The sequence below is a fragment of the Diadema setosum genome, chromosome 22 (assembly GCF_964275005.1).
Source record: "Diadema setosum chromosome 22, eeDiaSeto1, whole genome shotgun sequence".
Taxonomy (NCBI): Eukaryota; Metazoa; Echinodermata; class Echinoidea; order Diadematoida; family Diadematidae; genus Diadema; species Diadema setosum.
Genome location: NC_092706.1, coordinates 372,968 through 400,724, shown reverse-complemented (window position 1 = coordinate 400,724; position 27,757 = coordinate 372,968). Strand labels below are relative to the sequence as shown.

Here is a 27,757-nt window from a genome sequence, read left to right as displayed (position 1 = left end):
ATGGCAAAGTTAGGAAATTGGCGATGATGGTGGACGGGAACAATCTTAGTGACGACAGGGAAGAAATGGATCTATCTGGCTCGGAACAAAGCTCAGGTTCTGTAGGTAGCCCAGATGGATCGTTCCCCAAGATTTGGGGGACAGAGGCATCATTGTTACTGGGCCTCAAAGACGGTAAGTCGCATAGCATCTATAGCAAACGTTACATACGAAATGTACTTTCAGTTGAAACAGGTGCAACAGAAATGCAGTTCCCGTAGAACTACACACTCGGGTCCCACCACTGCCCCAACTTGTGCTGAAATTAGTCTGTAAGCTGTACATTACTCGTTCAGACCAGACCTGGATTCATGGTTTACAGTGCACACTGAATATGAAGGGTAGAATATGTGGCCATGTGTTGGTAAACCTCTTCCCACCTCTGCACATTGTATGCAAAGCAAATCTGCATCTTATGCAAAGATGTGCAACATATAGGAATCTGCTACTGGTATTTAAAGACAGGTATAATCCCACTGTAATTTAATAATTAATGGACAAGTCATAAAAGAGTGTAAAGTTTGTTGAACGTGCCAAAAGGTCAGTGAACTTAGATAATTTTGAAATCTGCAGAAATAGGTATGTAGTTATCAGTATATTACCCCCTTGCCTTTTGAATGCATCATCATCATCATCATCATCATTATTGTGCATAATGACAGCTGACTTCACATCACATCACATCACATCACATCACATCACATCACATCTGATACAGAAGTAGAGGACTGGTCCTGTAGTATTCCGGTCTCAACATAATAGAATTAACTTCAACTTTGTTGCTTTATAATATGCGTTATCCATAGGTATATTATATATATATATATATATATATATATATATATATATATAAATATAAATATATATAATAGATATTTATATTTGTATATACAACTTGTATATAAAACATGGATGTAGGTCAGCTCATATCCTTTATCTTATCTCACTGTCAAGTAAAATAACAGTAGTGTAACACTCATTCTGGTGTCCAAAATCATCATCAGCTTAAAGTCACTCGACAAGCTGGGCAGCATTTAGTCAACCTCCAACAAACATTCAGAGCAAAAGGGAGAGGTAGAAGAAGGAGGTCCTCTCTCAGTGAGTTCCTGTGGTAGGCTGTTCTTATTCAGAACCCACTGGGTTCTTTCCATTTGCATATTTTAATCATAGACTACACCAACCAATCAAAATGCTATAAGCAAAAAGGTGTCAACCTGAGGTCAAAGAAAGAACCAATGGAAAGTAAATATGAGGTGATCATTTCAAATTTCTAGGTATAGAGACATCTTTTACATATCAAGCTGTGACCATCCTTTCCTCCTAAATTCTCAATTCCATTACAATTAATTTCAGGATGCTAAGTACAAAGAGTTCAAAGACAAAGTGAGTACAGGAGATATGTAGAGATATGATTGTCAGACCTTGGAGTCTTATATGGTATCATATCTTTTAAATGCTCATTAGAATTTTATAGGAATTTGGATGCCTTACCTACCTGGATGGATACCTGTAGATAACTCTGAACAGAGGCTTAGGCCTTAGCCTCTATATTCATATCCAGATTTAGTCAATGTTTTAAGTTGGCCCTGTCATTGCTAGATGGAATGAGGTCAAACTTAAACCTGATAGATTCATTCTTCCAAAACTTGTCCAGACCAGTTTCAAAGAGCCATGGTAAACACTGGGTGCATAAGGTTTCTTAATATGCATGTTTATATATGATTACAAATTATGTCTTGTTATATGATTTGCTGTACACATCACAATCATATGTTCCAGTCATTTCCAATTAGCCATGGCTCATCACTATTGTCCCAGAGTAATTCATATTACCTGCACCACTGAATGAGTGTAAAGGGGTTACTTGAGTATTTCCTGCTATGGAAGACTAAAATGAGTAAATCACATCATATTCACTATTACAACTAGTGTGCCTTGCATTGGAAAGAGGGCAAATAAAAGATCATACATGTGAGATAATGTACCTGTTGTGGGTGGTTGGTCATGGTCATGGTAGAAAGCTCAGTTCAGATTCAGGTAGCTGTTTTTCTGTCAATACACCCCTCTATTTAGCTTTCTGTATTTTGTAATTTATAACATTTATTCATCAAATGTATAGAAATGTGCATATGAACAGATTGATTCATAGTTCTATCGATATTTAGCTATATAATGGATGTTAGAGCTATGTGGAAGAAGTTGCTATATATTACAACAGCTCATGGAGAGGAAAAACAAACATATTAGAGACGACAACAATTGGTGAAAACCAGGAAACTGTGCCACATGATATGTGTAGAAACTTGTTACTGACACAAAATGGTAAACCCCCGAAGATTTAGAACTTCAAATAGAAAGCTAAACATATTTACCACTGATTGGTATTGATTAAAAGGAAAGATTGTTTGCGATCTTGTCTTTTGAAAGGGAGAGTATGAACATTTTACTAACCCTGTGTATTATAGTTCACTTTGAAAATACATTGATAGTATTAAGATGGTCTACTTTAAAATGTGAAAAGAGCACAACTTTCTAAGTTTATACATCATTTTAGATACTAGCTCTAAGGTGGTACGCACAGTACATTTTGAGATTGGCAAGATAATTGTGTTTCAGAAGAAAACCTTGAGAATATCGAATGGAAAACAATGTCACAATTTGCGAGTCTGCTTTAGAATTGCTACATAGTGTGTAATGAATACTTGGGCATACCATCCAATGGTCTTCATTTGGTCCTTGTGGGTAAGAATAAGTATTGCAACATGTACACTGTAAGAGAATTCATATTGTCTAGAAGCAGCCTGCTCTTATTGGCAGAAGTTAAATGAGACTTTTGGATAATTTTCAGACTTTTGCATTTGGACAACTATAAAGCAGGTATACTGGGTACAGAGTTTCAGAATTTATAGTAATTGCAACAAGGAATAAGAATGTTTTCAAAATTCATGAAAAGTCAGAATGAACAATGATGATGACATAGCAGCATTTTCACATCGTATATGCGTAAGAATGCATGATTTGATACTCAGGGAAGCAGAACAAAAGAAGAAAGCATGCATAATTATTCTACACAGGGGAAATTTTACCACAACACGCATTTCCCATACACACTTTCCTGAATATAATACTTGGGACTTGTCCTCAACAGGTTGATAAACAAGTGGTATGGTAATAAATTACATTCCTACATGATGGAATATTTGAGCCTCCTATGTCATTGTCCTTGTTCAGTGTAATTGTTTTGGGTTTTTGAAAGTATTGGTTCATCTTCTCAAGAACCATGATAAATTCCACAAATCTATAGTAATATTGATTTATACTGCCTAATGTGAAGTTATGAAAATTGTCTGGAATTCCCCATTGGAATGATGTCTAGGGAGATAAAGCATATAGCATTCTTCATGAAACATTTGAACTGTTTCATTTTCTAGTTTTATAATGATATTGAAAAGATATTTAAAATTGAGTAATAATAATATGAACACTTGTAATGCACTGATATCCATCATGAATAGATGCTCTTGTGCAGGGAAAGGCGAAAATATATCCATGAAGAGACATTGTAAAAATGATCAAAGTAAATTAAATAGAAGATTATGACTTGTTAATTTTGAAGGAAAGGGGTCTCTGACTGCAGTGTTCAGTAGTTTTGAACGTATTTGAATAAAGTACTTGTAAGATGAATGAGATAAAACCTCAGCTTTACATTTTCATTTATTTCTTTCCCTCGTGTGTGTCTAATATTATGAAACCATTCCCTTTAATAGTCTAATATCACTCTGTACCTGAAGTCAATTTGTATTTGGGATGGAATGTCAATTCTGTTATCCACACAAAATGGGGTACAATTTTCATTTTATAACTCAATTTTTAAGCCATTGTGCAGTGTGGGATGAGTTAAATCTGTTAGTACATCAAATGTGCACATTTCTTTTCCATGTTCTGTCATGCGGACTTCTCTGTGGACAGATTCCCTACCAAACACAGTTTGTAGAGCTCAGGAGAAAAAGATTACGCCACACAGAGACGACAGCATTCTTGCCTCTGTAGTTGTAAGGATTTACCATATTGAGCAAGAGGTGGCTATTGGAAAGCAGCTGAAAGAGAACGGGAAAAGAAAAACGCTATTTAAATCTCAGCCAGCATTATCTCTGCCTTGCTCCAACTGTGCCTCTAGCTTTGTTCCCTTCTTTTCACTAAGCCTTGGTTAGCCCTCCAAACCATCTTGTATCATACGCTCTGCTGAGCTTGTATGGCATGGAGTCACAAAGAAAAAAATATCAAAGCTCTTCTTTTTCTTTCTCTGACCTAAAAACTTCTCTTTTATAGCCTTGTTAGAGGATTTTAAGCAAGCCCTAAGCTTATTCGCCCTCACTTGGCCAGAGCGTAAATCCCTATAGTCAAAATTTACTTAACCTATCTAGTGCAGAGAATGATCAGTTTGTGGTGTAGCAGTAGGGATGTGATAAACAGAATGTTGCATTGAACAAAACAACTAGGATTCAATGAGTTAAAGTTATTCCTGTGAATGACATGGCCTGCCAAAACAGCTCAGGTAACGGATATCAAACACATTTACAAGTGACTTAACAAAATCCAGTCTTTTATATGGCTTGCCTCTGTATCCCTCGACATGCAAGTCTATGTTATTAAAAACAAGAAAAATATATGCAACCTGATACAAAAAAGTTGAATTACCTAACAAGTCACAGAAATAGTTTTCTGAATATCATTCTAAAGTATTCATACTTTATGACTCGTATTTAAAGTGGGTGCTATTGAATGAAATAAAAAGCAAAAAAAAAAAAAAAATTATAATATTATCTATCTTTTTTTTTTGGTAACAATCTTATGGTAGGCTGAGTTCGTTAAGATTGTTGACATCTAGGTGTAGGGTATCATTACATGGTAAAAGTCACTCAGATAACAGCTGTTTGTATTATAACAAATGCAAAGTAATTGGCAATGATTCATATCAAAGCAATTATTTGTCCATAATCTACATGCATTTTTTTTTCTGCCCTATGCATTCATAACTTGTGAAGTTTAGAGTACGCCTTGTTTACAGGGCATGAAAAGAATAGTCACCACACAAACTTGCCTGAAGAAATAGGATGAGGCCACAAAAGTTCCCCCACAGTCTGAGTTATTACACAAGACCTTCAAGGAAAGTCAAAGCCACAATACCAATCCTTTCAGGATTGATGAAAAACAACTTTTGTGCCAAAACCTGTGATGGCAGTGTAGACTTGGAAACCTCCCGCTGGGCTAGGTGGAAAGGCCCAACCTCTGTAGCCGACATACTTTCTGCACCATGTACGGTCATTCAGTAATCCTGACCACAAGAGAGAAAGGGGCTCTCCCAGCCTCACCTCACAATAACAGCAAGAACAAGGTGTGAACAAAGTTGTTAACTATGCAGAGTCACTTTCTATCCAATTCTTATGCTACTATTTTGAATAGCTGGTGCAAATGTCATTGCACAGTATTGTTTGCAGGGAAACTCGGCACTATGCCAAAGTTGACCTTAAAGATAGAACTGAAATGAAATTTGAAATCTGAATAAACTATAACCCCATAAGAAAAATGATGTTACCTATAAAATGGTCAAATTGCACCAAAATGCATCCTTTCAGTGCCTACTATCCCAAAATGCATTATGCATAGTGCGGAGAGAGTTGGTATTATTGGTAAACCCAAAGTATAGAAGGCATTCAACTTAATGGTGAGAGAGATTTTATGAGATAAATGACAGAAAATTGGTGTCGTTTAACAATTACTTGATGTAAGATTTTTCCTTACCGCACCTTTTTTAATGTCTGTTGTACCACCCATAGACCCCAATATCTACAATAAGCTGTTGTCAACTACATGAGCATTACTTTAAAGAGATTGTACATTTAAAATGTTGTTTTGCTCCAAAGTATTAACGTTCAGCCCAAGCCATGTGAGTGGGCATGCATGTGAATTGTGTATTATTTGTATTTACCACACATGGCAGGAAGACTTTGTGTTATCCTGTGGCACCTGTCGATGATATCGTTGTCATGGCGATGATAGCTTGTTGACCCAACCTGACATCATCCATCATCCTCCTCATTAAGAAGGAAGAAGGATGTCATGTTTATCTTACTCATAACATCTTACTCCTGATGAATGATTCTTCAGAACAAACCCCTCTAGTTCAATAACCTCCCATCCTATAATCTTATTGTGAAAAGTGTGTTACTATTGATACAAACTTTTAATGAATATAGCTCTTCTATTATCACTTATTATAGTATAGCAGTGCTCATAAGTAGCGATCAATAGTTGAAATTATATAATTCGAAAATGATAATGGTTATTGCAGTGATACACATATTCTGTAATATTCAGAAAGATAGCTGTATAGACCTAAATAATTCAAAGATAGTGATAAAGACTGATAATGGTTATTGTTATCATCATCACCAGTAGTAGAATTATCGTAAGTATTAATATCAGATTAAGTCTGGCATTTTCAATGTTGTACTTTTATAATTATTGCACTGTTACTGAAATTGTATACTTTTGAACATCATCATTCTGATCATGGAGTATATGTTATAGTGCATCCTCTACAGCTGGTCCAAATTACAAACAAATGAATGATGTTGTCACACTGCCTAAATTAACCTGTTTGGGATGAGCTGATCTTGCTGTAACACACATTTCCCATAGATACCTGCCTGAGTATATTCAGGACTACAATTTGTAGTCTTCAACAGGTTATTATGATGGTTGCCATAGAGTGTACGTAACTTTTGTGACATTAATTTGCAGTTTGACAGTGAATGTGGCATGAAATAGCATGATTGCAAGCACAATCCAAGTATTGCAACTGAGCTCACTGGTTCTTTTACCCCATTTTAAGGCCATATAACACATCTCAAAAATTGTATGATTATTTTTTTTTCTTCTGAATGCTTTAATGCAGCTATCTGATACTTATTGGAAAGTTCTGTCTTTATGGCATGCTATTTTGCATACCTCCGATAGAAAATATATCAAAAGTTAGAGATAACCTAATAGAATAGATAAATCTTGGCTGTGGTTGCCAAGCTTTGATGTACATGTATGTAAACCCTCTCTTAGTAAGTCAATAAAATGCTCTAGAGTATTTTGTGTACACATATGATTGTGTGTATAGAAATTGGAAAGACATTGATTTTCATATGGCATCTCTATTGTAATACATTGTACTTTGTAATTGCCAAGAACAACATGGTAGGTACATGGCAGCCACATGCACACACACACACAAACACACACACACACACACACACACACACACACATCGGCACCAAAGTACGTAACACACCAATTCCAAATTAGCATACTACTTCAGCACAGTGTAGCACATGTTGTCTTGATCTTGATGGTATACGTTGATCAGCCCTGGTAGAGCAACACTCAACTTTAAACTGCCCAAAATTCCCTGAAAGTTGATAGATGCACCCTTTTATTCCAGAAGAGCCCTCTACAGTCAATGATGGATGGGTGAAATACTCTGATACTAGTACTCCAAATCCACTATGATCATAGCTAAGTTCATACTAATTGTCACAATTGATTCAGGGCCATGTAACACTTCCTAAGAATGATATTTTTGTTGTTGTTTTCTTTGACAGGATCCCTTGCAGGACTAACAGACCTTGTGCAAGACAAGGATGTAGCAGCGAAGGCAGTGGCCTTTGTTGTCAACGGCAGTCGACGAGGCATCGTTCACCTATGTGCTGATGTAGCTTCTCTACTGAGAAACAAGCTCAGGTTGGTATTGTCTGAAAGTCATGGCTATACAGTAGCAAGTTCTCCACAGAAACATACCAAAGTATGTCTTGTGTGAAAGTTATCTCTTTCTGTGCAAGGGACTTTGAACTGTGTGTACAGTGCTATGGGGTTATCTGTGCCAGTCAACTCTCAAAGCATAGACAGGGTTAACGTGCCGCAGACACTAACTACAGTAGGCATGCCTAGGCATGCCTGTACGGAGTCTATGAGGAATTTAAATGTCATGAAATCAACAACTTGTTTTAAAGCTCATGTAGCCAGGAATCATATTCTACTTAAAATAATCTTTAGATCAATGGCAGTGATAGCATAATTTTGCACTGTAACTTTACAGAAATACCTTTGAACATCAAAGTTTCATATCTTCAGATCAAAAGATCATTAGACAAGCTTTCGTTTTAGTTGAACTCAGTCAGTTGTTTCATCTCCAAGCCAGATTCCTGAAGCCCACGATGTGAAACCTCCCTTGTCAATAGTCCAGAAGGGAAAGTTGTGATAGATATATTCTCAAACTAGTTTGATTATCAGTTTGAATTTAAAGCCCATTACAAGATCAAGACCTTTCCTCTCAGTCCAGATAAACCTTCATGTTATGATGGGTTTTAAACATTTTCCGTATCAAGCTATATTTCTTTATATATAAGCCTTTGATGAAAATTGCCATAAATACTTCTTTTTGTTTTATCAAGATTTAATTAAAGACATCAGGAATGCATACAATGTGATGCATGCAGATAGTATACAGACTTACCAATACATACAAATATGCATTTATACTATACATACATACACATACATGTGCTGACATACATACAAACATACATGCATTCAGAAAACTGTGTACATACATGCATATTAAATGATTTTCAGCCCTGTATAAAACCCAAAATTGAATCATTCCTCTCTTTTTTCTTAAAACAATGTAATCTGATTGTTTTCTATTGTGATGTGCTTGTAAGTTTCATATTTTGTAGTACTGGTAGATATCTTCCATTGATAATTGTGATGATAATAAAAAATGATTAATTTATCCATTTACGCATCTATTGAAGAATTAAAAGAACAAGAAAGACTGCATTATGCTATAAAAGATTGTCAATTGCTGTGTCAATGTTGATTTTGCCATCATTACTGCAGGCAAATACTAGTATCTTTGATGAATCCACAAATCTATTAAGTATATTTCACATAAGCAGTCTATCTCTGTTGTAGGTCTCTGTCAGTATAAAAGAGGTCCACAGCCTTCAATGTCTTCTAGTTGATGACAATGTGTGATCAACGTTGTCAAATAAACCATTAAAGGTCCTCTTTACGTTAGGGAGCAGTGATTTTGAAAATGTTCAAGATATCACATTTGATGCCTGTGTAGGTCAGTAGGTCAGTATTACAAAATATCCTACCATACAAAATTTTCAAAATAAGGCCTAAAATATAAAGAGATATCACTATTTTTTCAATAAACCATGGACGGTTTAGTCTGAAAACATTTTTATCATATCTATTGTTCACATTTTGTATACAAACTTAACATGGATTATACTGATTCAAATTTTTACATTGGCTGTTTCTATCCCTAACTCACATTTTAGAACTATTTTTAAGTACTAATGTTGGGTTTTTGTTTAATCTGCAAATGGTAAATTAGGCCTTTAAAAGAGTTCAGTAAAAAGCTGTGATTTGATTACACAAGTCAGGTCAGCTGGTGATGCATAAATCTGTGTTCTCTACAAGCTCTCAACTGCCATAGAAAAAATATCATATTGTCACTATGACAGTCAGATAGTAGATCTGAATGGTTCGTAATTGGTTTGGCATCTATTTGAACAGGAAAATCACCCTAAAAATTACAAGTAGATGCATTTTCTTTCAGCTCAGAGCACTCTTTCAGGCCCATAAATGCAGAACCTAAATGCAGCCATTAGTGTTGCTTGCAATGAGCTGTATGGTGTGCAGACCAAAGTGACATTTCACCAGCTCTTGCTAGGAGGCAGAAAATTCACACCCATGTGGGATGAAGAATTTGCTGCATTTTGAAGAGAAAGGGAGAAGGAAGATTTAAAGGGGGAAAAACTCAGATGGAAAGAGTTTAGCCACTGTGGCTTATGCTGCTGAGGTGGAAAAGGGTTTGTGTTAGTCTTGTTTGTTGAGTTTTGTTGCACCAGGCATTCCTGCATACAACGGTCAAAGGAAATGAAGTGACCAAAGGGTCCTACTGCCCAGTCTCCCGCCCCCTCTGCCTTTGACACACATGTAAAACTTGGTACAGCCAATTGTTATCCCATTTTTGTACCACCCACTTGTTCCTCAATGGGTCTTGATTCAGAAGAAGGAACCCTCTGCAAGCACCATACCAGTCTGAAGAGTACTGTGACTATACTACAGTTCAGTTGACCTTTGGCCCTGTCAGTATGTGATGAGCCATGTGCTGGTCTAGCTCATCATTTGTGAACACTTAACCCGCTGAGGATGGACTGAGTTTGCTACAACACACATTTTCCGTAGACACCTGCCAAGTATACTTGGGAGTTGTCCTCAGTGGGTTAGAGACAACTTTATTAGCACAAGAGGGATGATCACATGGTATGAAGTCATTGGATTTAAAGTGGAACATTACTCCTTATTCTAATTGACATAAAAAAAGTCATGTGATTCAAGCAGGAAGTTTTGATAGGGTTCTTTATTGTTTAAACAAAAAACACCTGAAAGTTCTAGAATGTGGTGTTCCATGCACTGATATTGGACCCAAAATGCAAAGTAGATATAAGACAAACTGCAATCTCCTTACGAGTTTGTCATGGTTTATGCATGAAGAGTATGAATGAAATCATTTCATAGCGGTTCCCTATTTTGACACCACAAATTGCTGTTCGGAGTTCCAAGAAAAGGGCCTATCTCACTGGAGAAGATGTTGCCATGACTGCTGCAAGTCATTTGACTTGAAAGACAAAAGAGTGGCTTGCAGTCTCACGAAGGCAAAGTCTCAGCGGGCTCCAAACAAGAGATCCTCTCAGTCACAGACAAAATTAGTCTCTGCAACATGGCTGCAACTAAAGGGGATGTTGTGGAGATGTCCCTGATACCAGCTAAAAACTCAAAAAAGTCTCTGAAAACATAACTTCATTTTTGACACTGCAGAGACATCTTTGCAACCAGTGAGACTGAGTCTCCATCAAGTTGGCACCTATAGTCTTCAAGCAATATGAGTTATTCTCTTTAAGGGAAACCTGTGTGTTATTGGAGAACCCATGCTAAACATTGATTTTCTCATTTGGGTATGTCCAAATGCTCTCAAGTAATTTTTAACATACCATAACAATTTTTTGTTGTTGTTGTTGTATAAAGTACCCTTTGAGCATCTGAAACTCAATAGAATCAATGAGAAATCTAGTACTTGTTCAAAGAGTTGGCATGAGTAAAAAAAAAAAAAAAAAAATCAAACAAACAAACAAACAAAATCTATTTTAAATATCCAGATGACATGCCTGTTGTTTTAACTCACATCTGCCAATTGTTTCTTTGACTTCATCAGCCTCTGATTTTTCTTTTGTGTGGTAAAATAAACTCTGTGTCCTACAAAATTATGTGCATATAACTCAAGTCATGATTTATTTATAAGCAAATTGTGAAAAAGAGATGACAAAAATGAAGCAAAGGTTTTTGGGTTTCACTGCTTCAAATAACAGATATGGTCAGATTGAAATATCTTAATGTCACATTTTGCCACTCTTTACCTACATACTGAGCATGATTATATGTGACATTTTTTTTTTCTTCTCATATTGGAGCCAACAGCCTTTTCCGCAGCATCAGCATGAAATTTTCATGAAATGCCATTGGCTTTCAATGCATATAAATACACGTATTGCAGGCAAGAGCTTTCACATGCACTTTAATTTTGCGAGTGATGGCTCTTGTGAAATTCGTGAAATTAAAATGCACATAAACATTCCTTGTTTTACAGATCTACAAGGCCTGCATCTACTGTACATTTATGTATGTGATAGTGTGCACTCCAATGGCTTTCAATACCAAGAGGGGCTACAACCTTTAAGCCTACTTTGGTTGGTATTATTCGACCCTGTAAGGGGGAAAAAATGCTTGAGCTGCAGTTGTCGGGCCTCCAAAACAAGATGCTACCGTCCTCTAGCAATCTCATCAACTGTTATTTACTGAGAGGCTTAGTGGAGGCTACTTCTTGCTGCTCCAGCTTTCGGGGTGGAAAAGACAAATACGAGCTTTCAAAACACATGGACTCCATAAGTTTGAAAAAAGGAAGAGAGGGAGAAAGAATACTTGTTTTAGGATGCTGAAGTGATGTAGGGAGTGTAACAACTCACCTAGCCTCCATTATGTATCCTTGCTCTATGCTTTGTATTCTACTCTAAGTAAGGATGAGGCCCCCATGTGTACTGAACATTATGTCAGAGCACAATGTAAAGTAGGACTGTTGAGAGTATAGAATATGATGTGTTTGAAAGCTGGGTGCTGGAGAGTCCATATGCCCTCCTACCATGGGCAACCGAACTTTGCTGAAGGGCGAGTAGATTGTATTTACAATCACTCAGCTGGCCCACCATATTGCCTGTTTAGAAACACAACTAAACTAAATTAAACACAACTAAAGAAAGTGAGTGAAGACTGGGTAAACTGGAAATAACAAAAAATATTTTTCCCTAATCCAATAAACCAACAAAATAACATTTTCGTGCACTTTTTCCCTCTGTTCAGTGTCTTAATGGTATAGCATAGCAGTGTAGCATTGTAGTTGTATCCTGTATTTGTGATCTTGTTTGCATACATTTAATATGACCCACTTTATGGGGAACCAGTTGAAGAGAATGGTCTCTTTAATGTGAAAAGCCGAGGTTTCTTTTGAAGTATTTGCAATCATGTTGATACACTTTCAACCATCAAGTGTGTAAACACTGTAATTTCCTCAAACAGGCTCACAGTGATTTTTTTTTTTTTTTTTTTTGTGTTGCCAGATTTTATATTTTTGTCTCATACAGAGAGGTATCTCTCCCTTTCTCTACATTGCTCCAACAAAATGGACTGGAAAAGGGGAGATTAACAAATCAAAAACTTTGATTCCCAAGTCATGTCTGAAAATCCCACCAAGTAAAAACTGAACTCTTCTTTAAACCAGAACACATTTCTGCTAGTAAACTTCGTGAAACTTTCCAAAGATCGGAGTGACGAAGAATTTCCTGTGTAATATTTGAAAAATCATACTCGCCATTATACTCCTTCATGGCATTCTTGTTCTCTAGCGTACATGGTGTTCAACAATATTTTAGCCATCTGTGCTTAGATAGAATCCAATAATAAAGATCAAACTGGCATGCTAATTTGCAATATTCAGATTTTTTTAATCATTTTACAACAGATATTTTTACAATAATGACTATATTCCGTGCAGGTTGATTTAGGCAATAAGTGGCCAGTATTACTTGAATATAATCTCTTTGTCAATGAATTGTTGTCTTTTCATAATTACTGGATTCCTGAGCAGACCAGCTCTTTACAAGATTGGGGCACTTAACAGGGCTATCCAGCTGCTTCCTATGTTGGACAAATAAATCAGTTGACATAAAGATACATCTAAAAAGCACATGTTTCCTTCCAGGTTAAAAACATTATTATGTATGATCCATACAGTGTTTGTGTGTGTTTCTAAACTTTTGAGTGCAGTATGTGATGTTTCTCCATCACCCATGGGAAGCTACATGTAGTGACTCTTGTACAAAGTCTGGTTGAAGTTGAGAATCTTGCAGGGATTGGATTAAGTGATTCAAACTTTATGTTGGCGTAATATTTTAATCACTGTTTTTTCTGTCATCTTATGTCATTTTCTTTTTCCCATACAGACTTGAACGGACAATCAGCAAACAACGTGCTGAAATTCAAAGACTAAGAAATGGGGAGGTGACACATGTCTCTAGCTTGAGTGGTCGGACAAGTCGTTCTACTAGCCCAACCATCCCTTTCAAAGATGGGCAGTTGATATCGAGACAGGGAAATCGGAGGTTAAAGGTCAGTAAGAATTTTCCTAGGTGCTTCTCAGAATGAAGAGTTTGCATCTACCACATGTGTGGTTACTCAACAATATCTCTGTTTTGTTTGTTTGGTTTCTTTTTTTAAAGGTATCTGTGTATTGGAATACATAACCAGGCAAGAAATTGATAACATTCCCCTGATGGTTGTTTGTTTTAAGGTGATTTTGCAATTATAGTTCATAGTGATGGAAAAGTATTAGAGTAGATTTGGGTCCATCTTAGCATGTGTGCAGAGATGAGGCTCATGACAGCCATTTTTTTTTTTTGTCTGTCATAAAACCATGTACAGGTGTATGTTACTAGCAGCTTGAAAAGTAAATGATACCGATGTATTCTTTTTTTGACATTATTTACAGAAGCAGCCAGCATCACCCCAGCTGAGCTCTCCATGTAGCCCATGTTCCTCACCCCGATCCCCCTCTCCACCACTCCCCAACTCTCTGGAGATATCCAGTGCCTCCTGTGGCTCCATGGACCCCGCCTTGCCAGTGGAGCCACACCCACCTTCCTCCCCCAAACCAGGGGAGACATCAGCCGTATCAGTGTCATCCCTCTTGCCTAACCAGCATCTTGTGACGGCAGAGGTACATCGGGTGGCCAGTGCTGCCAGCTTACAGGTAGGCTACTTGTACCATAAGATGGGTTTACTGTTCACCATGTGGTAAGTCCTGAAAAGAACTGTTGGAAGAGGAGATAGTAGATAAGTGAAGAAGGAGAGGTGAGAAAAGGAGTGACAAGAGAGAGTAAGTGAGAGTTGAGGTATTCTTTCTTGAAAATGTGTGAGTCCTGAAAAGGACTGTGAACCAGAAGAGAGTAAGGAGAGTGAAGAGAGAAGGCTCGACCTCCTCAGGAGTGTACCTGTGGAGAATAATACCTTTAAGGTACAAGAATCTTTTGTACCTTAACATTGAGGACAAGCTGATTTTGCTACAACTAGCATTTTCCATAAACGCCTGATTGTGTATACTCAGGACTAGTCTGCAACGGGTCAACTTTGTAACACCGAAAAGATCTGTGTAACTTCCAATTCTAGTGTCATTCAGTTTTGCAAGAAAAGTCTATTGTGTATTCATTGAAAATAGATTGCAAAAACATGGTTAAGCAAGGATGATTTGAATTAGGCAATGAAACACACTCATTTTCACATACAGCATGCTATATTCACACTCAAACACTTACATATAAAGAGCTCTTGTGGACACATCAGTTTTTGTTTTGAGAGGGGTAGGGTGGTGGGTAGCTGAGGGGCTACAAAGTCAACTTAACAACTCATCTATGAAGCTGTGGGTATGGACTGTGAAAACAAAATGTCAGAGGCAGGCTGCTGCCTTCCCCAGCCACCTGCCTGATCTGACCTGCATCTGATCCCCATGATAGCTGAATCTCAGTGATGAGTAAGCATGTCACATGTGTAGGTCACCATGTGTTCATTCTCATCCTCTCTCCACTGGAGCCTGTATTTACATGTCGTATTATACATTATAAATGTACAGTCTGTGAGAATCATTTCATTACAGTATTGTGTTTTAATCTTCAAAAGTTTAAGCTTGACTCATTCTCCATTCATTATTTGGTATTACAGGCCAGCATAGCATCAAACCCTGCAAACCACTCGGCGCACGAGACTCGGTCTGTTCAGACACAGTGTTCCCTGGACCAGGAAGGCTGCCAAACAAGGCTTCATAACCAGTACCAAGAAGGTAAGACGTCACTGTATAAGATAAGAGACCGGACCGTCGAGGACCGGCATATCTGCAATGAAATTGATGCATCATACACTTTTTTAATTTTTCAACATCTTGAACTAATTTTGTGCCAAGAAAATGAGTCACCACTGTACAATATTCCCCAAGAGATTGGGCCTTGATTATTCACTGAGAAAGTAAGGAATCATTGTTTAAAATCTCTAAGACATGACCAATATTTTTTTTTTTTAACCAAGAAAATAAGGCATCAATGTCATGATTCTACGAAAGACTGGACCTGTTCTTCACCTCGACTGAAGTTGAATATTTTTGCATAGATTTCCTTAGAGACTGGACCTTTATCATCTATCAAGAAAGTAAGGCTTCACTTCAGAAATTTCTCTTCAGGTGCATTGAAACGCTCTCATAATGCAAATCTAACCATACCATACTTGTTGCAGAGGAGTGCTCAAATTCTCCTAAAGTGGACCACTTCATGATGTGCTCCAAAACCAGACCAAAACCGTACCAAAGTTTGCATGTGGAGAATGCACGTAACATGCACATACGTCATAATACAAAGAGTTCTATGATTTAATGCTTAAAATGTTGATAAATAATTATATTACTTCATGTAAACTATTAAATTATGTGCCACATCCTAGATGAGGACAAGTGTACGGCAACATCAAGTATTAACCTGTTGAGGAGGAGTTAACTCAGGCAGTTGTCTATAGGGAATGTGTGTTGTAGTAGCAAAATCAGTCCGTCCTCAATGGGTTAAAAAATATCCAGTCATTACCAAGTATAAAAAAGGCTTTGGATGCAGTAACTTTCATAAACAAATTATTGATTTGAAACCTTTGATGATTTAATTCTATGGAGAGTGATCATATTATAGAAGCAGGGATGTTAATTTGTAGAAGAGTCCTGCAAAATTGTGCCACTGGTGGTCAAAACAGTGAAGCGATGTTTGAAAGATTCACACAATCTTGCCAGGATATGTGGTCAAATACCCAGAAGTGAAGGACAGGCTGGCTTATCTCAGTGTGGCTAGAGCCAAATAGGATAAGGCACGGCATTATGGCTTCTAAGAAGAAATCTTTTCATCCAGCGGCCATTGTTTGAGGCCAGACGTGAGGGTCGTGGATAGAGGAATTAGGTCTCGTATACCGAATCGTGACAGAAGTGGTTGCTAAACAGCTAATGCAAGTTGGTAGAACTTTGTATTCCCCTTTCACATAATGAATAGCGGTCTCAGTTCATACTAAAAATAAAGAAAGCAAAATGGAAATCTGTTGAGATATTAATTATTGAACTATATTCATTGAACCTTAGTGCGTATAACTGCAACTGTGAAATGCTGTAAGTACAGCAGTTTTTTAATGGGAGAATACATTTCTTGTAGGATAAGCTAATAAAGAAAATTCTTTGCATTAGAGTGAATGAAGTGAGGGAATGCTCAGACAGTTAATCCTAAACCTAGTAGGGCATTGCTTGGGAATTATATTAAGTTTGCAAGGACAAGTCAAATTTTAGGTTGACGTTGGTCTGCAAGCACAAAAGTCGTCTGCTAGACCAACTGTCAGACTTCTGGCTCCAGCCACCAGCAAGCTTCTGCATGTTTTATTGATAAGTCATACCACAGAACAGCTGTTCCCGCCTAGTATGGCTGCATAAAATATATTTGTGAGTTGTTGTATGCCAGTCACTGTCACATATGTGCCACTGGATCACCTGTCCTTAGTTTGCAGTGCTCTCTGGAAAGTGTCAGAGCACTCAAAAGAATGTTGGAAGTTCAATAAAAGTTCACATCCCTCAGACTTGTCACTTGCAGAAAAAAAAAATGCAGCATCAACAAATCAAAACTGCGGTACTCTTTTCAAAGTAGAGAGCATGGTAATAAGTATTAACACTTGTCAAAGATGAGATCTATGTTATTGATTATTCTGATATTTTATATTCTTCCTGGTGTTAGTCATTTCATAGGTCTTCTTTTTTTTTTTCCAAAGAAGACAAGTCTTTTTGCTCAGATGTCATTTTATCCGCACTATCTAGATAAAGTTACCACTTAATGGCAGATTTTCTTGTTTTCATGAAAGCTTAACTATGGAAGAATTGTTCATCAAGTAAAGCATATTGCAGGGTAAGAGATGCCTTCTAAACTGCAGAAAGTTCACTGAATGTGGCAGTTGTGCACATTGGGAGTATTAGGTTTCACTGACATCTGTTTGACTCCTTAAGTACTGGCTGTTTTATCATCTCATTCTATCTCTCTTTCCCTCTATTCCTCTCCTCCTAACAGCCTGTGAAGCAAGAGCTGCTTTGGAACTAGAACTTCAGAGATTGAGGTCAGAGCTGGAGCAGGTCAGGTTAGGGTCAAGGGTCAACCCATGTTCAGCTGGTGAAAACAAGGTGAGAACTGCATGTAGAGAGATGCATACCAGAGGTAACATGATCATACAATTTATCATACAGACAGACGTATGACAAAGATTTAATGGAGTAAATGTCAAGACATGTGAGTGTATTATGCTTGATGTTCTGACTATTTGTCTCCCATGTCCTCTGAGCTGTAAATCCCTGCAGCTATCTTCTGAACCCACCTGGTTCATGTTTGATTCATTTTTTAAGTGCTTGCATGTTTTTGTGTTTTTTTTTTCATTTCTGTTTTACAAATTGTGTATCATCCACCGCATAGCGTGGAATGGAACATTCAGACTGTTTCATCTTAAGGCTTTTTAGTGATATAAATAGATGTTTTAAGTCCCTTAACTTCATCTAGAGACTTATGATCCCCCCAGAAGAGAATTTAAACTTAGTAGAACATTCTATTTGATGCTAACAGCAAAAGTCATTAATCTGTCATGCTATGGGTAAGGCAATGTACTTTTAGGTTGATGCAAATTTTCATCTTAAATTTTCCATGGTGACTATCTTCACACAGCAGCATCACAAACAAGTGAATAATTGACAAACTCAAGTAGCTATATGCACAACTGTAAGTTTGTATAGATACACACTTTATGAAATATATGCGTCTTTGTACATCTTTGAATGCAATGCATTCCAAGAGATCATGTCCTTATTTTGATAATAGCACCACTTCCCTCATTTGCATTTTGCTAACTCATAAATGTTCTCCCATGAGAAAAGCATATAAGCGGTCCCCTATCATGTGATATATGATCATATATGATTATTGAATGTACATGTATACACTCTGGGGCTATTACAGGTGCATTATGACTTTTCTTTTGTGTACTCTAGCTGTACACAAATTTGATTTCCAGGGTATTGATACTCTTTAATTTTGTCATCGTATTGAAAGCATTTTTTTCTTCTTCTTCTTCTTTGTCTTCTTATATTAGTTCCTGACCAAGAAAAGCTTTCTCATTTCTTTCAGACACCTGCAATGTGTGAAGTTCTGGTAGAAAATGAGACAGCCTCCACCCACGCCTTAAAGAGGGGGCGGAGTCATAGTGTCCAAGAGGTTACAGAACTCCCCCATTCCCCCCTCTCACAAACACAACATGATGCTAACTTTACCCAGGGGTAAGGAGACAAACTTACCTACTCAGCTCTTGAGAAAGTTTGTTTTGATGTATGTCTGCTAATGCCAGCATTCCAACCAAATTTAGGTCCATTGTCACTGATCAAGAATTATAATTAGAAGTAGAGAAGTCACAGCAAATGTTTCATGGTTTACAAGTTGATAGCATTTTGAAGTGATTATGCATATTACAGTATCATGTCAAATGTTCTGGTTTGGAGTCAGTCAAAATTCTACATCACCCTCATTTAACATCATGGGATGCCAATAGAAAATTACCTTATACAGGGTTCAACATTCGTGGTGGCCTGGTGGCCAGGGGCTACTAAAAATTGATGTCGGGCCACCAAATTTCTAAAAAGGTTATTTTTTGGTGACCGGATTGGGAGCTGAAATTCAAAATTCTTTTCTATATTCCTTTCATTACATTGCTTTTTCAGGCCACCAGAGAAAAATGTTAATATTGAGCCCTGCCTTACATATTTGGAAATTGATGAATTTACTATTGCTTGTTAGTCATTCACCACATAAAATGCAAGCTATAGACGGAAGGAACGGGATTGCATGAAACGCTTTCATTGTACTGTGGCATTTGGCGATTAATGGATCGGTTTGGGCGGGTTTGTGCGTTTGAGCGGAATATGCGAAGTTGGCACGCCGTCGACTGAGTGGGACGTGCGAACGTGGCACATAAAGAGTTAAAGGCATAATTTACCATTTGCAGATGAAACAAAAACCCAGCATTCTTGCTTTAAAATAATTCTTAAATGTGAGTTAGGGATGCAAACAATCACTGTAAAAATTTGAATCGGTAAAATGGATGTGAATTATTGTTAAATATACAAAATGTGAACAATAGTTATGATAAAAATGTTTCCAGACTTAACTGTCTACAGTTACAGTTTATTGAGAAAAATAAAGATTAATATCTCCTTATATTTAACTTAGGCTTTATCGCAAAAATTTTGTATGGTATTGTATGGTAGCATGTTTTGTGGTACAACAGACCTACACATATGCATTAAATGTCATATCTTGAATTTTTTTAAAATCACTGTTCCCAAAGGTAAACAGGACCTTTAAAGTCTTCACAATCTTCTTTGTATCTCCTTAGCCTACCTGCCATTCCCAATTCTCGTATCAGCCCAAGGAATTCTGACCTCAGCTCAACCAGCAGTAGGGGTGAAGGGTCATCGGAGTCCAGTGCCATGAAAGACGAAAAGTATGAACTCTTCTTGAAATCTGTCATTGCCATGCTATGATGTTTCAAGATATGTTCATCAGAAGCATTTAAACAGTCATGCTCCAAATCCTACTCCAACTACAAACTCTGTTTGCAGGTCATCTGCAGTACTTTAGACAAGAATGCTGTCAATGAAAATGTAGAAGGAACCTGGTTGGAGACTGTTCAGAATGACTGTGCGGCGTCCATTTGGTACATGTAGTCATCGTGGAAACAAAAAAAATCCAAAAATTACAAATAAAGCATTTTTAGAGACAATATGTGCTCAAGAATACACAGGAAAAAACAAACATTGGTACAAGAGACTAAAGTTTCAAATGTTTGTTTGGAAGGAAGTATGTTGTCTTGACATTTTATGCCCTATGATTTGTATCAGCGAGTCACCCTTTGTTTTATTATGAAATCACAACTAGTTTGTAATTTACTTTCGTGCTATTTCAAATACATATGAGTGCTTTAGAGGGAAATTTACCCCCAAGTGGATTCAGTAAAGGGATACACATTAGTAGGACCATACATGTTAGTGAAGTCTGAGGAAAATTCTACAATCTGTTCAAAAGTGATCTGATTATACCTTTCATGAGGCAATCAACACTGTCTTTGCACATGGTATGTCTCCCTCTATTTAGCAGTGAGATGGATAATTGGTATGTCGGCATTGACCTTATTTCTTAGTTTGAATCCACTCGTGCAGGCTCATATCCCCACATGATGTTGAAATGCTTTTCTTCTCATTGTCAGGGTGAGCCAGATATGAACATATTATGTACTATTTTAATGGGAATGATGTAGTAAATTCCATATTTCATGTTCTCTTGTTTGCTTACAGTCTCACCATTCGACTGGATGATCATGTCTTAATAAAGGGAGAGAGAACTGGACATGTGAGGTATATTGGTCATCTTGACCGCAGCTCTTCGCCTGGTACTGTCTACGTTGGAATACACCTTGATGCTCCTGGTGAGACTTAATCCATACACTGCCTTTCTCTATGCCCCTTCATGGTGAAGATCAGTGGCGGATCCAGAGAGGGGTGCACGGGGTGTGCGCCCCCTCTTTATTTTTGGTTAAAACAAAAGAAATAAAAAGAAAAAATTGGGGGCGTGCACCCCCCTTTGATTTTGCAAAGGCACCTCCCCTTTACAGAATTCCTGGATCCGCCCCTGAAGATTATAGATTATTCATATGCATTCAGTTTGCACAGTCTATGAGATCACTGCTCCAGATGGCCAGAGTGATGTTTGTCGATATTGGCAGTGGTAATGTCACTTCTCGTATCTCAGGAAGGACAGTGTTAGTTTTCAATGTGATGTAGTATTAAATATTGTCTTCGATTGATACCACATACTGTATACGCTGAATACTTTGCGAGGTTTTTATTTTCGCAAATTTTGCGAGTTAGGCGCTATTCGCGAAATTAAAGACACATGAAAATATTGACTCTTATCCCGATGTGAATGTGACGTAGGCGTGTACACTTCTGCGTTCAGTACAAGACTCCACAATCGCGAATTTAACCACTCGCAAAATCGTTGGGAATTCCCGATTCGCGAAAATTCAGACTCGTGAAATATATGGCATATACAGTATATTAATGAGCTTTTTCTTTTGCTTTCAAACTCTTGAATTAAAAATTCAAACATCCAAACTTGACCTTGCAATTGTAAAGTTAGCCAGCCCACTTTGGTATAGCAATGTGCCTCAGTCAATCCAACATTAAGGCTATAAGGGATTAAGGGGATTAGGATGATCTGTATTTCATAGATAGTAAGTTTCCAGATATCTGCATCAGTGGATGAAAAAAACACTCCCGTTGAGGGTGAGTTCCGAGTATACTCAGGCAGGTGTCTATGGAAAATGCATGTTGTAGCAAAACCAGTCCGTTCTTAATGGGTTAAGTTAATTGAATACACAGTATGAGCTTATCAATATTTAAGTGTGTACAATTTAGAATGTTATGTTTAGGCTCATTTACAGAACTTGGTGTGGAATATGAATGCCTCAATATCTGACCTCTTTTGATCGAGGCTATCACTTACTGGGGACAAAGATCTTACTTCCTAGTTTCTTCTGATTATGCATTGGCGACAGTGATGTTTATCTGTGTATGAAGCTTTAACCAGTAATGGCACTTCAACAAGTTTGACTCTGTTTCTATTTCAGTTGGTAAACATGACGGCACTGTGCATGGCAGAAGATACTTTTGGTGCCCAAGGAACCATGGCGTCTTTGTTCCTGTGAATGAAGTGATGACAGTTATCAATAGAAAGGTAGGAAACATGCCCAGCTGCATTCAGACAAATATTAACCGTTGTGAACCAGTGTCCATGAGCTAAACTCAAGAGATTGTGAGGGGTGTAAACACAGTCTGCACTCAGTGCAGGCTCAGTACAAACAATGCAGGGATGTTCCACATTGAGCAATTTTGACCTTGGAAGTATGTTTCGAGACAATTTGCATAAAATGGTCTAGTGATCACTCTTCAGATGGCAGACTTGTGTAAGAGAGATGCTCAGTTTGCATTAATAATGTACCAAGAGGAAACAGTAAATACAGTCAACCTTGCCCAAGTCAAATCTATTTGGACTGAAGAAATAGCTTCAATTTAGAGAAAAAAAAATCAACTTATGAGGGATTAGAATCAATAGAATATAAAGAGAAGAGGACTTGAAAAGACCTTCTACTTTAATAGGTGATTAATTGACTTATATAAGGTTAACTGGATGTCAACTATGCATTTTGTAAATTCTGTGTCCTCCCTGCCCCCCCCCCCCCATGATCCACTTGTTGTTCATCAGTTCAATTTTACATGTTTTAGACATGATTGGGTTGTATGTTTTCCATAGTGATAGCATAATGATATATTGATATATCTTATATTGCACACTTGCAATATATTCTGGTGCTCAAAGTGCATTACTACCCTAGTCAGTGGAATTAAACCAATGACTGTAATAATTCTCACGCTCTACTCCCAAGGGAGCTAGCAATTTATTCAGACTGCCATGCCATGGTGCACACACAAAAGCTAATTCAAACCACATCAGCACCCAACTTTCCACTGAATTTACAATTATGCACCTGTAAACACTCCTTGAAATATGTATCAAGCTCAAGACCACAGGCAAGATGTATGGGTATAAACAATCAATATCAGTGGTTGGATTTCTATGAGGTGAAATCAAAGGATATGCCCACAAGAATATACATTGTGTAAACAGAACTCTTTCTTGATAAATATTATATGTCAGATATGCCTAGGTAGCTTGAAGAAAGAATTAACCAATATATTGTTTTGTGGTGTTTTGTTGCCAGTGTGAGAATGGAAACTGCCAGCAGTGTGTGTATTAATTTCTGCTGCTGTTATCATGTGACCGTTTTAATTATGTAAGATGTGTTACCGATGGTGATTGATCTTCCAGCCTTCAAAGAGACCCAAGACATGTGATACCAGACAGCGTGTGTCCACCCATGGGGTCAAACCTACTGGACATCATACCCCAGAGACCGGTCAGCATGTTGAAGAGATGAGAAGAACAAGACCGGGCCGAGCCAGAAGGTTGATTTCAGTGGACAGTTCCACTCTTCAGAAACTTCCAAACAGGTAAAATCACCTGGACTTCATGGTAAAGATTTACTGATGTTGAGATGCTATACAATGCATTTGTGTGAAGAAGAGGCGATATTCTTTGTGATGTTGTTACATTGTAGTTTTTCAAATATTGATCAACTTGCAAAAATTTGCTAAATAAGTAAAGCACTCTGAAATACATCAGCATGAATCTCCTGGTTCCAAAGAAAAATTTCAGCTAGAGCTGTATCAATGACAAGGTGAATCTGGGATCTGCCCTCCTCCAGCGAAATGATATGATGGTGGTGTATATTAAAAATGAGTTACAGCATTTGTGTGTGGTCACTTGTGCTCTCAGCATGCTGCATGACGTCAGCAACGTTTCAATACCTGGTAGTCTGAGGAGAGAGGGTAAACCTTAATGAATTGATCTCCATTCAATGTCCACCAATGTACATAAAAAAAACACACCTAGCACAGGCCTGCTGGATAGAATTGCTACAATGAAACCCCGTTATAACGAGGTCCGTGGGACTGCCGATATTGCCTCGTTATAACCGGTTCCTCATTATAACCGTACGCACTAAACACAAAGAAAAACATAAGCATGGAATCACAAACCAATCAATCAAACTTATGAGCAGTCTTTGTGTTGTTATTACACAAGTGAATGGATCATTATTACTGAGAAAGTATAAAAAGGAATCATTTGTGAGTTGACACCAAAAGAAATTAGAAAAAAAGAAGAGGTTGAAAACACATTCTTTGTTTTTCTTCTGAAAAATCTCTTCGCGTGTGATGTGCATGCATTCTTGAAAAGTGCACGGCAGGGTTGAATTCGTAATCCTTTCTACACCTATTTAGTGAACTATTCTGAAAGAATGAAAATATCGTTTGTGAAACACAGTATAAAATTAATAAACAAAATCACATTGTATTAAAAACGTTTGTTTGTTTTTTTTTCTGAACATGGGTGCAAGCAGAGTAACATGCATTATTCAACTTATCTTATGCTGTGTGGGCCCAGCGGGATCACGATGATTACATTAATTATTTAATTCCATGATGTTTGCACCAGCAGGGGTTGAAAATGCATTTTGTATTTTTCTCCCCCAAATCTCTTCTCATTTTGTACATGCGTTCTTGAAAGGTACACGACATGGTTGAATTCATGATCCTTTTTATGCCTATCTCTTCCTCATTATAATGGACCATTCTGAAAGAATTAAATTATTCATTTGTAAAATACAGTTTGAAATAATAATGAACATCACGATGATTTCATTAATTATTTCGGCTGCAATTTTTTACGTAGTGTGCACATCACAGCAGGTCAAGAAATGGAACCTCGTTGTATCCGATCAAATTGCTTATGTGTTTCTTTATCATGACGCACCGAAGATGTCCTTGTTATAACTGGAATCTCATTATAACCGAACTCGTTGTAACCGATCCATTTTACCATAGGTTTACACTCAAAGAAATATGGGACCTACGTGATTACCTCATTAAAAGCGGTTCCTCGTTATAAGCGAACTCGTTATAATGGGGTTTCACTGTGTCAGCGAATATGTGCATCAGAGCATATTTTCATCGGTAACATTAAACTCCAGTCAAGATTTGTCAACTGTGTGTGTACTTATACATACAGATCAGTGATAGAGCTGTACACAATCTATTGTGGGGATTCCCAAATATAGGCCTATCCGAGTCTGGCCAACCTTCCCATTGCATTGTACCTCCATGCTACTGGGTCTATACACACTTTTACATGTCCACTCAAACGTGCAATATCTACATCATTGTTTTGTGGTAGGTGGTAGTAATTGTGTTAAAACTATGGAAAGATTGGGTAATGATGTGGTCACTGAGGATGTAAAGCAAATTGATGAATATGCATTGTTTTGTTTCTTTTAACATTTTATCCAGAAACCTACCTGGTTCAACATTGTCATGACAACAGTCCTAAGAAGGCCCTGAAGAGAGTCCTAGATGTCTATGAATGATGGGAGAGGCAACACCATGTTAGCAGTCAGGGGTACTACCAGAAGAAAAGTGCCTTGAGAGGAGCACAGTGGTGCAAGTTTGACTACACTCCACCTGTAAAGTTATACATGCATGGGAACTGATGGCCTATATTAACCTCTTCATACACTCAACTGTATATTGTCCTAAAGCTCTACCAAAATGGACTGCATACATTGTGTTGAGTGTACTTGTCATTGACATGTATTGATGAAATGAAAAGCCATTTTCTCACGGCTTTTTCGTAGTCTCATATTTTTTTCTTGACCCAAGATATTCTTTAGACCTTTCCTCATTACCCTTGGTCCCATGTTATCTCTGAAACATGATAATTGTCATCACCCTGTCCATACTCTCAAAATTCTCTTTACCCAGCAGCATATTCATGAGATATATGCTCTGTACAGAAGGGACAATGTTGGGCTATCAAGCAAACCAAACACTTGACAATGTCCAACTAGACATGGGAGCTAGAAAAGGAAATACCGGAGAACTGCTAAATCGTGCACCAGTTAGCTCCAGACTTCTGATTTTTGCTCCCACTGGTACACCAAGACTTTAGTGGCCAGGCACTGCAATCATGACAAACTTTTCCCAATAAGAGTGCTAGATAGTCCTGGACTTTGACATTTACAGGGTCAACCCTCTCTCATTGAGGCAAATGAAAATAAACAAGGGGTAAATCTTTAACCCTGGGAAAATGAATTGGACCGGATAGCTTAACTTCAGCACATTAATGATAAGGAGCTGAGGCAAAATGTTGGCTATGAGAAAAAGGCCTAATTTAGCATGATTCCCTGTGGTTGATGTGCTTGTGTAGGTGCCTGCTTATAATTGAAGTTGTAGTTTGGTAAGAAAAACTCCCCAAAAGATCATATGAGATGGTTTCATTATGGGAGATTAGAAAGAGTATCAGTGGTAGCTAGCATCTGTTTGACAGAGTCATTTTCTGATTTTAATTGGAATGAATGTTGCATTCTGCATTAGAATTGCAGTAGGGCCTATGTCTGTTTAGGCCTATTTATCAGCAGTACTTGGATGATAAATTGATTTTGTTCTTTCATCACCCTTCACTAATGTTATTATCTGACAAAAACAAACAAGTTCTGTAACATGTCAGTTGTAGGCACGAGCCCTCTCCCTTCTCCATTTGAACCTTTCTTGTTTGACTGGAATTAAAATAGTTTTATATCAAAATGTTTTGTACATAAAGTGACATACACAAACCATGAAAGTAACTTCCTTTACCAGAGGGTAAGAAACATAAAGAAAGAAAGAGAGAAAGAAAGAAAGAAAGAAAGAAAGAAAGAAAGAAAGAAAGAGAAGAAGATGAAACTTGCCAATGCCATGAAAACTAAAAAGAACAAATCACATGGATGTGTCAGATATGGATTTGTTTTTGCTTGTGTTGTTTCTTTTCGCTTGTTCATTTGTTCAATGTTTTCATGAATCCACCCCTGAAAAAAAAAAATCAGTGCTTCTCTTTCCAAATTTTTGATATTTCAGTGGGAACTAAATATTAGTTTGTATGTTAATCCCAAGATTTGTGTTCTTGTTTCATTATGATGGTATATTATATCCTATTGAGTGTATTTTCTTGTACATTATACTAATGCTTCGTGTGTGCTAAACTGCATTCTAAATGCAGTTTGAATTATACAGCTGCCAAAGAATCTATAATGCTGTTATTAAAGTCTTTCCCTTGTATGCTTTGATAATGCAAGAGTATATGAACAGGGGAATTCAATTTACTGTTGGGTATGTCTGTGCATG

General features: G+C 37.4%; 1 protein-coding gene across 1 annotated transcript; it reads left to right on the top strand.

Moving 5' to 3' along the window:
• On the top strand, positions 1 to 26,326 carry LOC140245526 (uncharacterized). Its single transcript, XM_072325090.1, has 12 exons — positions 1 to 174; positions 7,692 to 7,830; positions 13,719 to 13,884; positions 14,264 to 14,524; positions 15,490 to 15,607; positions 17,898 to 18,007; positions 18,999 to 19,147; positions 20,260 to 20,367; positions 21,218 to 21,348; positions 22,552 to 22,658; positions 23,811 to 23,992; positions 25,889 to 26,326. Exons 1-12 carry the CDS (start codon positions 24 to 26, stop codon positions 25,914 to 25,916), a joined length of 1,650 nt encoding a protein of 549 aa, XP_072181191.1. The 5' UTR covers positions 1 to 23; the 3' UTR covers positions 25,917 to 26,326.
• Positions 26,327 to 27,757: the final 1,431 nt, after the last annotated feature.